Source organism: Lepidochelys kempii, chromosome 20, assembly GCF_965140265.1.
Source record: "Lepidochelys kempii isolate rLepKem1 chromosome 20, rLepKem1.hap2, whole genome shotgun sequence".
NCBI lineage: Eukaryota > Metazoa > Chordata > Testudines > Cheloniidae > Lepidochelys > Lepidochelys kempii.
This window is the reverse complement of record NC_133275.1, coordinates 513,017-526,492: the sequence shown is the minus strand read 5'-3', so window position 1 is coordinate 526,492 and position 13,476 is coordinate 513,017. Positions and strand designations below refer to the sequence as shown.

The 13,476-nt window shown below is 41.4% G+C and overlaps 1 protein-coding gene across 2 annotated transcripts in view; it reads left to right on the top strand.

The window, feature by feature from the left end:
* LIMA1 (LIM domain and actin binding 1) overlaps positions 1–13,476 on the top strand; it is a 41,684-nt gene that overhangs the window by 25,855 nt on the left and 2,353 nt on the right. For both annotated transcript variants that reach the window (XM_073318478.1, XM_073318479.1), the window contains exons 7-11: positions 1,009–1,163; positions 4,073–4,180; positions 6,376–6,433; positions 8,315–8,430; positions 12,887–13,020. In XM_073318478.1, the coding sequence (XP_073174579.1) occupies positions 1,009–1,163; positions 4,073–4,180; positions 6,376–6,433; positions 8,315–8,430; positions 12,887–13,020 (571 nt within the window). The remainder of the gene's footprint in view (positions 1–1,008; positions 1,164–4,072; positions 4,181–6,375; positions 6,434–8,314; positions 8,431–12,886; positions 13,021–13,476) is intronic.

The following is a 13,476-nucleotide window of genomic DNA, read 5'->3' as shown; positions in this document are numbered from 1 at the left end:
AGTGTACACCCTATTAAAACGTGCCTTCTAAATTCAAATGAAATTTTCATTTGAGGCTGGGTTAGTTAGTGAAAGGTCTCTTCATTTCTAGTTCTCCACATCGTGGTCAAAACTATTATGTAAATGGACCTTAACTGGGAAGTGAGGTAGTTGAATAATCAGAGGTGCTGGGCCCTTAAATCTTTTCCCTGTCTAAAATAAAGGCTGTAAGATAGTGGTGAACTGATGTGCAGAAAGGATGACTTGGTAATCTGTGACAGAGCACTGGGAGTTAAGAGATCTGGGTCCTATTAACAGATCTACCACTGTGGCTTTGGACAAAATGCCTAATCTCTGTTCTTCCATCTCCTGCTCTGTAAAATGGATAGCTCCTGCCCATCTTGCCAGCATGATATGAAATTAGGTTTAGTTGTTTATGAAGTGTTTTGCTTTGAGATCTTCAGATGGAAGACACCATGTAAGTGGTATATTTGGGGATTTGTTAGTAGTGTAGGGTTAAGCTTTCACTTGTTTTTTTTTTTTTTTTTTTAAATAACCCTATGTGCCTTCCCTTCTCTTCCTCCATCAGATTCCCAAAAAAACCCTGGGTACATTATTGGTGTAATGAACAGTCTTGCATTACCATTCTTCTCTGGGTTAAATATAATTGAACCCATTTGTTCTCAGCACTTCTCACCTGCTATCTGCTTGATAATGCCTATATATTCTTCCAAGTACAGATTGTTTTTACTGTCTTTACTGCTGAGGAGTTTACTGGCTGGATTGTGCGAAAGCAGATGTTAACTGCACTTTCTGAGGTGCTGCTTTTCGTATTCAGTTGTATTTGCTGGGGTAGACTGGTCCCCCTGGTATAGCATAAGCCATGGGATAGAACACCTCTCAAGTTTGGGATTCCCATGTGTTTTGAGAGTGGAGGACAAAAAGACCTGAATCTCTTTGAACGGAAGATTTTACTGTTCAGTGCTTCACTTATAAGGTTACTCTAACCATATAACCTCCTTGTTCCAGATCACCTGGTGTGTAGCTCTCCAACATTCAGCCCAGACAAGCCAGAGACTAGAAGAAACCTGGAGATGCCTCCCCTAACAGAAACTTCAATAAAGGATAGAATGGCAAAATACCAGGCAGCTGTTTCCAAGCAAGGCAGCTCCACAGGCCACATGGTGCGTCTGTCTGTTCTATCTGTGAAGTAGCGGGTGTCATATTAGTGTAGCCCTGAGGCCAGTAAATGGTTCTGATGGAAACTAGGCTATTAAAATGTAATGTTCTCATGTTTGATGAGAACAGAGTATTCATTGGTTTCAGAGTAACAGCCGTGTTAGTCTGTATTCGCAAAAAGAAAAGGAGTACTTGTGGCACCTTAGAGACTAACCAATTTATTTGAGCATGAGCTTTCGTGAGCTACAGCTCACTTCATCGGATGCATACCGTGGAATGCATCCGATGAAGTGAGCTGTAGCTCACGAAAGCTCATGCTCAAATAAATTGGTTAGTCTCTAAGGTGCCACAAGTACTCCTTTTCTTTTTTAGAGTATTCATTGTCTCACTTGGAATTAAAAGCTGTCTTCTGCTCTGAAGAATTGAGAAAACTGCAGCAAGAGATGTGTACTTGCCTCTTCCTGAAATAATCTTGATACTTTTTGTCTGCATACCTTCCTTGGAAATGCAACTGGCATCTTTTCTTTTTCTGCATGTCTGTAGCACTCTGTATCTGAGGATCTCTGCATGCTTTAAAAACATTAATGAAATGTAATCTTATGACCCCCCTGTGGTTTAGGGGAAAGTGAGGCACAGTGAGATGAAGTGACTTACCCAAGGTGATACAATAGAGTTCAGATCTCCTGATACTCTGTCCTGTGCTTTATAACCAGCCATCTTCCCCTTTGCAACCATTCCTCTTCACATCCCTTTTCTCATCTGTTCGTATGAACTCAGTCTGTTTTTTCTTACCTGTGCTATTACAAAGATCTGAGCTGTCCTCATTGGCCAGATAGCTGAACAGGAAATGAGAAGCTACTGCATTGTAGCTAAAGAAACAGCAAGAGTCTAAGGAACTGTCAATTGGAACCATCAGCTTTTTTTAAATGTTAGAGGCTTTTGTTGATCTTGTGTCCTTTCTAGCCATACATTCCAAGTGGATGACCATATTCTAGGTAGAAAAACTAGACTGACTTTGGCCCCCAGTGTTGAAGAGTCTCCAAGTTAATCTTGGGAAGTGCTTGTGGTTCTTAGAAGTGTCTATATCTAGAGATGCATTTTGAATCTTGCTGCTGGAACACCCCGGCCCAAGCTGAAGGGATTTCTCTCTGCCATATGCAGTGTGGGTCTAATTCTCAAGCCCTTGGGCAGTAATTGAAGTAAACTTAACGGCATGAGCTGAAAATAATTGCAGCCAATGTAACAAATCTGCTTAACTGCTAATAGCAGATTTTAGATCATGCTTCCCTGTGTTGCATTCAGTTTGCTAAATTGCCTTTTCCAGTTTGTAACAGAGAAGGCTCGAGTTCACTGACTAAACCATTCCCAAGAAGCCAGCAGCCAACCAGTTTAACAAGTGGGCTCCTTTAGGTTTTGTTCACAGTGAAGTCCAAACCACACCAGCTGGAACAATAGCCTGGCTTGGTGTCCCATTGTGAGCAGAGCTTCTTTGAATGCCCCTGCAGGCTGAGCCTGTGCTATATAGATTATCACCCTCAGTCACTCCCAGCAGGATTCTATCGTGGCCTCTTAACACTGATTGTAGCTAAATGTGGATGCAAATGGCTACAGCTACAGCAATAAGAAAAGGAGGACTTGTGGCACCTTAGAGACTAACTAATTTATTTGAGCATAAGCTTTCGTGAGCTACAGCTCACTTCATCAGATGCATACAATGTTTGCAGTAGTTTTCAAGTAAGCCAGTGGAAGCTATGGCTCTTATTCCTTGGCAGAATCATTGAGAGCTATCCTCCCCCTATGAATTCCTTGTACCCCCCACTGTCAGGGGGCACAGTGGATCTTGCTGGTGTGGAAGTGTGCAATTTGTACTTTCCTACTTCATCCTACTTTTACTGGTATGTATCCAGCTGAAATACCAGTAAAATCTTAAAGCAAGGTCCAGGCCCAGGCCCATATATGCTCTCTATAACAGAACTATTAACCTTTTTGGAGAGAGAACTCTTTTAAGAGTTGTCTCTTGTGTAGACAGCACCTGCTCAGGACGAAGGGCTTGTCTACACTGGCAACGTTAAAGCACAGCCGCAGCAGCACTTTAACGTGGCTTGTGCAGTCACAGCAGAGGGCTGGGAGAGAGCTTTCCCAGCACCCTTAAAACACCTCCACGAGGGGCCCAGCTCCCAGCACTGGTGCACTCTCTCTACTGGCACTTTACAGCACTGAAACTTGCTGTGCTCAGCGGGGTGTTTTTTCACATCCCTGAGTGAGAAAGTTGCAGCGCTGTAACGTGCCAGTGTAGACATGCCCGAAGTATGCTGTATGTTTTCTTCTGCTGTAAGTGTGATAGCAGAATCCCTTCAGAACACTGCAAGGAATACTTATTACTTATTATGTTTAAAGACCTGTCATATTAAACACTGAGGTTCAAAAAGATAAGTACTAGCATATCATAGAATATCAGGGTTGGAAGGGACATGTATTGAAGCTAGGGTAGAACTCATTTTCATAGAGCATTAGAGAATAATGCATGTTCCTTGCCCTGAAGTGCTTATGACCTAAATAAAATAAAACATGGGGCAGCATTTCAGGTAAGGGAAGGTGTGGAATTATTCGGAGTGACAACAAGGAAGAAGTTGGTTTTAAGGAAAAAATTGCTTGGTTCTGGATGGAAAGGTATTTTTGATACTGTGATGATGGCATGGAATAAAAGTTATACTCCCTTTATCCTGTATTTCCTCTCCCTCCTTGGTGTATTTCACCCATCAAATATTTGTAGACTCCTTTGTCCTCTTCCCTTTAGTCATCAGCTGTGTGTTACAGGACATAGTATTCACAAGACTTCTTTAAGACGACACATAGAAAGCTCTCTCACTTTAAGGGAAAAAGAATGTCAACACTCAATTCCTTTGTTCTATAGAATGAGATTCAAGCCAGTGACAGTGAAATCAAGAGTTACAAATCTGAGCAGAAGGAGAATGTGCCTCCAAGTCCTGAGGACTCCATTTCCCATCAGGATGGGGATAAGGTAAGATGCGCTCATATTGATTGAGGATCAAGAACTCTCCTTGAAATGGAACTGCTTGAGGACATACAACAGGCGTCTGGAAATTGAGCTGTATTGGCTGATACAAATTATCTGCATGCTGTGGGACTCATGATTTTGAGATGATCAGAATTTAGGATGGTAATTACAAACAGGCAAGAGAAATCTTAATTTATAAGAATCAAAATAAAAAGTCCTTTTGTATGCAGAATATCTAGCTATTTTTTATAACTTTATCTAGAGGGGGTTGCACTTGTAGTCTGTCAGGATATGGTGAATGTTCTTGGTGTGGCAGAATCCTTGAATTTCATCATGATGGCATATTAAGAACATGGGAGGAAGAAGTGGAGCCTCCTGAGTCTTATTTCTGACTCTGCCATTCCCTGAGTGACCTTTGGGCAAGCCACTATACTCTTCTGTGCCATTTTCCCCATCTGTAAAATGGGTGGAAAACACCTTGCAGGTGTTAAATTTCTGGTAAGGTGCTTGGGGAGCCTCAGATGAGAGAAGATGTGTAAGTGCAAAGTACTGGGTGACAATGAATTGAAAGTAGGTCACTGCCGCAGAGTTGCCAGATCTTGGTTAATGTAACTGGCAACCTGATTAGCTTTTTTGTTCCTACTGTTTAAACTTAGTTTTAAAATAAACGTATTATTACTGTCCCCTTATTCACACAACAAAACAAAGTCTCGGGGCATCTGTGACTTAAATTGGGGGATGGCAGAAGGGAATAAAAGTAGCCAAACAATAATAATGCAAGTACTGTGCATTACAAGCTTTCTGACCACGTGGCAGCCTAATGCTGGGGGGGCTTTTAAACCTTTCTGGACCTCCCTCGGCAGGCAGCCAGACCGTTGCTTTCAGCTTCTTGCTGGGAACTGAGCAAGTCTTCACATTTTAGCTGCTTGTGGGGTGGGAAAGCAGCCATCAAGGGGAGCCTCTTAAAAGGAAACCTATTAAATAAAAGCAGTTTCTCTCTTTCAGTTCACCTTTCTACTGTTGAAGGGAAGGTTTGAATAAAACCCTCTCTCTGTTAGCTCCTAGAGTGAAGTTACTTTAATTTATAGGCAGTCCTTTAGTGACTGACTTGATGTGTAATAAGCGCACAGTGTAAAAACCTACATTGAATAGACTGTTGTGTGGTAGTAGGATGGTCACTTTGACATCACTGCAGGATAAATCTAGTGTCCCTGTCCAGGGCACACCTATTAACTGGCAGAAATTTCTGGAGAAAGAGAAATGTTAAGCAGAACCTCGCTTACTTGTGCACTCATACTTCAAGTGCAAAAAACCACTGCTTCCCTCATCCTGCACATCCCAAAGATTCAGTAACAGAGTGGTTAGAAGTGATCTTTGTTATGAGTACAAAGTAAATTGTGGAATGCTTATTAGGAAGTATCATTAAAATTAAACTAGTCAAATGAACAAAGTATGTTATCTGGACTTGTTTGTTTGCTTCCTCATTAATTTCCAAAGTGCAATCCTTTGCAATGGGTCTTTCAGTCATTAGTGTGAATTAGTGAAGTTCTGCTGTTAATCTCATTATGGCATTTTAGTTCCTCAATGTTTAAGTATAGTCAAGCTATATTTTATTTAATATATAGATAGAACCAGGTTAAAATAGCCTTCTAGAACCTGCATTGGGCATTTCACCTGGTAAATAAATTATTCTGTACCTGAAACAAGTTATAATAGGCTGTGTCAACAGTTCTGTTAATGAAAGAATCTTGTACTTCAGAGAATTAGTATGTGTGAGTTGAGCAGAAGGCATTAAACAGTGAAATTTGTAAATCAATCCTTTTCTAAAGAATGATGTAGAAGACAGACGAAGCATGTTTCTTCTACATCACAGCTTGTAGTTTTAGGGGGAAATTTTCAAAATCAAGAGTCACTTAGGCTCCTATGTATCCTTGACTACTCAAGAAGTGGCAGCAAGGGAGACCCTGAAGAAGGTGAGAAATGGAGAAAATGTTTTGTAGCCAGTGCAAGCATCGTTGAGAAGTTCTTAGCTTAGGTTGGACACTGGCTAGTAAATAGGCTTTTCTGTTTTATTGTTCTATTAATTGCCCATTATTTTGCTACTCATGCCGGGATTATCCATTTCTAAATTTTGAGTCTGTTAGCTGGTGAGCCCAGCTGACTTTCATATGGTTCACAGTATAACATTTCTTTTGCAGGTTTTCTTCAGTGAGAAGAGTCTGGGTTTCCACTCCAATCTTTCTGAAGATGGCACCAGTAAGCACTCATTCTCCTAGCCCAATAAATATAAAGTGGGCAAGTGGATGGCAGGATGTGTTGGCACTATCTACTTGTATGCCATGCTTATGTCAAGATCAGTTTGCCCTTAGAACCCATAGCTTCTGGAGGAAGCATCAGACTTCCCATTTAATCGAAGGTATATGCTGGTCAAGACTGCTTCATAAAGCTAAAGTTAGATGAAATCCAATCTGAGCATAAGAACTCTGATCCTAACACACATAATGGAAGCCCACTTACAAAATTGCAAAAAGGTGCCTAGATAATGTAGCACATATAAGCCAGTTGTTTGGTTAAAATGGACATTTGTTCATGGCCCTGTAATGGTCAGCCTTGTCTTATAAACTCCCATTTCCAGTGGTATAGAAATTGACTGTAGAATTTGCTGATTATCATAGAATATCAGGGTTGGAAGGGACCTCAGGAGGTCATCTAGTCCAACCCCCTGCTCAAAGCAGGACCAATCCCCAATTAAATCATCCCAGCCAGGGCTTTGTCAAGCCTGACCTTAAAAACTTCTAAGGAAGAAGATTCTACCACCTCCCTAGGTAACGCATTCCAGTGTTTCACCACCCTCCTAGTGAAAAAGTTTTTCCTAATATCCAACTTAAACCTCCCCCACTGCAACTTGAGACCATTACTCCTTGTCCTGTCATCTTCTACCACTGAGGATAGTCTAGAACCATCCTCTTTGGAACCACCTCTCAGGTAGTTGAAAGCAGCTATCAAATCCCCCCTCATTCTTCTCTTCTGCAGACTAAACAATCCCAGTTCCCTCAGCCTTGCCTCATAAGTCATGTGTTCCAGACCCCTAATCATTTTTGTTGCCCTTCACTGGACTCTCTCCAGTTTTTCCACATCCTTCTTGTAGTGTAGGGCCCAAAACTGGACACACTATTCCAGATGAGGCCTCACCAATGTCGAATAGAGGGGGACGATCACGTCCCTCGATCTGCTGGCTATGCCCCTACTTATATATCCCAAAATGCCATTGGCCTTCTTGGCAACAAGGGCACACTGTTGACTCATATTTTTTTTTTTCCTGCAGTCAAGAGAAAAACCATTCCAGTATGATTATGAAACTTGTCATATGATAGCCCAAAAGAAACAGATCTTATTAATAAAATTTGAATAAAATTGGGACACTGTTGTTTTTTAAAATGTTTGTAAAGATTACTGTATTCCAAATAACAATCCTAATTCAATACTTGCAACCCCTTCAGATTCTTGGGATTTTTCCAATAAAAATCTTGTGCTAAAACCTCAGCCCAGCTCAAGATCTGGGAATTTTTTTCAGATTTATAAACTGGTTTGTAACTGTAGTACTGAGACTGCTTTAATGCTTGCTTTATAAAGGGTTTAAATTTAACCCCAGCAGTGCAGTTCTCCCACCATTTGGACCTAGTGTTCCAGGGCCAAATACAGCAAGCAGTGGCTAATCTGTTGGCTACAATCAGCTACTTCTAATATATTTGTTGACTAAAGTGCCTTCCAAAGGTACTTAAGCACATGTTTATAGCCCGTTGACTTCAAGCTTAACTTTAGGCATGTGCTTAACATATTTATTAAACTGGAGCCATATTTCCCAGAAACTCAGTTAGGTGCCAGCTTCTCAGTATGCACTATCTCATTTCCTCAACACAGCCACTCAATCATTTGGTAATTTTGGTGCAGGAAAAAGATGAGTAAATATATTTGCTTGCTCTGGCACTAATGGTTTAGTCATACATGTTTAGGAACAGAGAGACCTTTAAGCCTTTCTCTGACAAAACTGCTACATGGTCTTATCAGACTGAACTTCCTAGGAGTTTCTCGTGGTTTTTAAAAATGAGTTTAACAGACCTTTCCTTCCCCTCCCAGTTGAACTAAACTCGCAGAGTGAGACTGAAGCCAAGAGACGTGTCTATGCAAAACAGCAGAGCTCTGATTCCAAACCAGCCAACCAGACTGACCCCTCTCCACCAAAAGTAGTAAAGGTACAAGAGCTATTTATTTCCTAAGCACTAGCAACAGTTAATACTTAAGTAAATCTGATTGTAACACAGACTCAATCCAGCCTATGAATCTGTGTTTGCACTCCCAGGGGATTTTATGCTATTGATCCACCGATATCCAAACTTTCTTCAGCAGAGAGCTCTTAAACTCACAGCTCTGCTCTATGGTAAAGTCTTTATTTTGACATCTTCTCAAAAAACTCATGCTGGAACTAACTCCTGACAGAAAAGAGACTGGTATAAAGGAACTTTGCCCAGTGCTCGGCGCAGGGTTTTGAGTTCTGAATGGAAAAGCATCTCAACACAATTGTAATTTAGTTCTTCAAAGATGGAGTTTGTGAGTTGCCTGCTGACAGCTGCCATACTGTTAAAGGGGCGCTGTTCCAGTGACAGTAAGGGACTACTAATTTGCTTCTTGATGGGAGGAGAAGTTCTACATCCAGACTTCTGTACTCAGGTCTTGCATTGACAAGCTCTGGGCTTTTCTTAAGTCAGAGTTCCTAGAGATTTTCATCTAGGTCCTGATGCTAATCTTTAAAGCCCACCCTGGGGCCTGGCTGTCTGCCTTCCTCTCCTCAACCATGATAGCAGCTGCAATCAAGTAGGTATTCATAGTTGAGGGATCTCCGTGTACAACTCCTCGGAGCTGGAGTCCTGGCATTCTCAGAGGCAAGCCCTTAGATGTGAAATTCCCTTCCATTGGAGATCAGGATGAGTCCAAGTTTTATCACCTTTAGAGCCCAGTACACTACTCCTCTCTTTAGCCAAGACTTTCTTCAGTAGTGATGGCTGTAGACCTGCTCGTGACTTTCTGGGATATAAACAGGCAAGAACAACCCCAATATAACCGTAGCTGAGGAAGCAATGGAGAATTTTTGGATAGGGATCATTTTCTCACTTCGAGGCGCGCAGATACTATGAGATGGGCACTTCAATGATATCTCAGTAACGTGATGTGAGGTGCATCCTCTTCACACGTGCTATCTCAAATAGGAAGTCTTACCTCTGCTCTGCCACAGACTCCTATGTTACTCTTGGGCACATCACTTCACCACTCTGCATTTTTTTTCCCCATCTGTAAAAGAGGGGTAGGTATAATACTTTTATTTAAGAAGATAGCAAGATTTATCACAATGCTGTGAGCACCTCTTCTGAAAGGTGCTGTATGAGCAAAATTTGAGATGGCAAAAATGCCTTTAGGATTGTATAATTTAGAAGGTACTCCAGTGTGTGTTCATATGTAAGCTACTTATCCTTTAAGTTTATGGTTCTTTGTGCTTATTTCAAAAGAATCTGCATCCTGTTCACATGATAAAACCCAGCTTGGATCTCGGATCTCTACCTTCATTAATAGTTGTTGCTGCAGGTTTTAGAGAACACCCCAGATGCTGCTGATTTCATGTAAGGTTCCTATTTCTCTTCCAGCTTCTGTTTCCTGTTCCTGGTTCCTAATCTCTACTCCTGCCTTCTGCTTCCCTTCTAATGTGAGCTCAACTCTCGGCTATTTCTCCAGTTCTCCTTTTTTTTATTAACTGGGCTTCACCCTCCTCCTGTAGTAGCTATGTACAGTAATGCCCAGAAAGGAAATTTTTCTCTATGCATCCCAAAAACCATCTCTACAGCAGACAAACGGGTCACTGTATACCCATGTAAGTTCCTCCTCTTAGATGGGGACATGTATTGCAATAACACATGCTAGCACTATGCAGTGCAGCCTTGCACTTATGCTGTCTTTGGAAGGAGGGTAACTTTTTTTTATTGGTAAGCAAGTTAGTAATGCCTTGTTCCTTTTTGTGGCAAGGGTGGGTGAGTAGATCTTTGTCCGGGCTAGCAGACATCAATGGTGTGTGTTAGAGATTGCACTGACTCACTCACACAAAGGTTTCAGAGTAACAGCCATGTTAGTCTGTATTCGCAAAAAGAAAAGGAGTACTTGTGGCACCTTAGAGACTAACCAATTTATTTGAGCGTAAGCTTTCGTGAGCTACAGCTCACTTCATCAGATGCATACTGTGGAAACTGCAGAAGACTTTATATACGCAGAGACCATGAAACAATACCTCCTCCCACCCCACTCTCCTGCTGGTAATAGCTTATCTAAAGTGATCACTCTCCTTACAATGCATATGATAATCAAGTTGGGTATTTCCAGCACAAATCCAGGTTTTCTCACCCCCTGCCCCCCTTTCCCAAAAACCACACACACAAACTCACTCTCCTGCTGGTGTGTGTAATAGTTATTGTGTAATATAGCTTGTATGTATATATGTGTATATGTGTGTGTGTATGTATATGTGTGTGTATATATATATATATATATATGCAGTTTCCACAGTATGCATCCGATGAAGTGAGCTGTAGCTCACGAAAGCTTTTGCTCAAATAAATTGGTTAGTCTCTAAGGTGCCACAAGTACTCCTTTTCTCTTCACACAAAGGTGAGAACATTGGTGCAAAAGGTCAGTGCCTTGAAGTTTCCTTTCAAAAATAAATAAATCACATGAGGCTCTGGGAGTTTTTTGAGGTTTCTTATCAAGCTCTCAGTATGGATTAGGCCCTTAGTGTCATTTCAAATACCTAATATCAAAGTTTATTTTTAAAGTTCTCATCTCTCTACAATCTAAGTGTATTAGACTAGAAATAATATATAGCAAACTACCTAATTATGTGCAACATTAAAGTTGTGACAAACCAGTTTAAATCAGCTGGCTCTGTTCAGCAACCTGATCCTCATCTATCATAACCTTCAATTCTTAACCATGTCATCATTTTATTTAGAATACAAACTAGACACCAACCCCTGTAACTGTCTCCTGTGATGTTGCACTTCCTGCTTCCGTATTCCTTAACCGTCATACCCTTCTCTTAAAGGCTTTTCATAAACTTATCGTAGAACACGCCTTTGCAACAAAGTTGACAGTATCTAAATATGATTTTCTGTAACCCTTTGACACAGGACCTAGGTAACTTTCTATTCTATTGCTAGAAAAGCTGTTGCAATTGGGTCAGTCCAGAAGGGCCAGCTTTTTGTCTGGATAGTCAATATGCCATTTCCTCTTTTTATTAAGCTTCCATGTTAAGTCACCGCTAGCAGGTGTGTTAAGGAGTAAGGAGCATCAGGTGACCTCTTTGGTGGACATAGAATATCACCTCCCTGATGCTGTCAGGACACACGTTCTGAGGTTATTCCCAAGTAGCACAATGCTGACACTTAATATTTACTAGTTTTGGGTTTATCCTTACGACATTTCTTAACTTATGGGATGTTGCCTCTTATGCAGTACATGCACTGTTACTAGTATGTCAACATCAGGGTTAACTTTAGTTATCTGTTATGTAACTTTAATTTTAGTGAAACTGCAAATCCCTAAAAGCTGAGTGTAGCTAGTGCCTTTGCTAGAGCTCTGAAATTTTTCATGTGGGGTTAGATACATTTCTTGCTGCCCTGAACTACTGAGACTAACTTTCTAAAAGCAGCTGTAGGAATAAATTGCTGGCTTAATCAGTTTGTATTGAAAGTTGCCTAAGTGAGCCGCCTTCATTCCTAAAGCCATAAGCATTTAGTAAAACTTATTCAGCCTAAACCTTTGAGCAAATTGTTTCCCTCCTGTCATCCTCTTCTCTTCTTCTCTCTCCACCCCCCTCCCCCCTGGCTTATTTGGCTGCCTCATTACTTGTTCCCCCCGCTGAGCTTCTTGTATTGCTGTTCATCCCACTGTTTCTTTTAAACTTATCCCCTTTTGTATTTTCCCCACTTCCTCATCTTTCCCTATCAGCAGGCTTGAGGCAGAGAGGATAGGACAGGACATACAAGGTATGGTTTACACTGCCATTAAACACCTGTGGCTGGCCTATGTCAGCTGACTCTAGCTTGCAGGGCTCAGGCTACAGAGCTGTAACATTTCAGTGTAGGCATTTGGGCTCAAGCAGGAGCCCAGGCTCTGGGACCTTTCCCCTCTCACGAGGTCCCAAAGCTTGGACTCCAGCCTGAACCTGAATGTCTACACTAAAAAATTTATAGCCCTTGAGCCCAAGTCAGCTGACCCAGGCCAGTTGCAGGTGTTCAGTTTCAGTGTAGATGTACTCAGTCTCTTGGGAATGGCTTGACAGAGCTTTCTTTATGACCCATGTGAGAATTTTAACACTTCCACTGTCCATTCTTGACTACTGTTTTATCTCAGAGGTTTAGGTGATAAGGGAGCAGAGAGGGAGAATGCAGGATAGGCTCTTGCTATCAAACCAAGGCAATGAGCCTGTAATAGGTCTGCTTCACTCAACTAGGGTACAGGGGGTCACTCTAGGAACTACCTTCAGAGCTCCTAATTATTAAATATTAAGTAAGTTGTTTGAGAACTCTGGAAGTCTTGGACAAAACCCAAGTCAAGTCTCCTCACCCACTAGTTCTTGTCCAGTTAAGAAGCCTTCTTTTCTTCCCTTAGAAGTTTCAGCTGCCAGTGAAGGAAACCTGCGTTGCATGTCAGAAGACAGTGTACCCAATGGAACGTCTCTTTGCCAACCAGCAGGTGTTTCATATCAGCTGCTTCCGCTGTTCACATTGCAATAGCAAACTCAGGTAATCTGTGCTGAGGGTGAGGTATATTAGTGTCAGTCTTTTAGAAGGAAATTCAACCTTCCTAAAATATAACAGGAAGCGGAATACGGAATATGTGCAAATATTCGTCTACTGTGAGGAAGGCAGCTGTAGTCTAGTTGATTGAGCAAGGGCCTGGGAGTCAGGTTGTACTCCCAGCTCTGCTGCTAACTTGCTACATGACCTTAGACATGTCACTTGAATTTTCTATACTAGTTTTCCTATCTGTAAATGGGGATAATTCCTACCTGCTGTAAAGATCTTTAAGCACTTAGGAGGAAAACCCATAAAAATGCCTTTTTATATTGGGTAGGACCTTCCCTCTGGTGACACCAGGTCAACACACTGTAAAACTTGCTTTTCTAAAAACTTTGAAGAGTTGTTTAATGCCAAGTTTTTCAGTGACCTAGCTAAAATTAGGGCCTTAATCTGCAACTG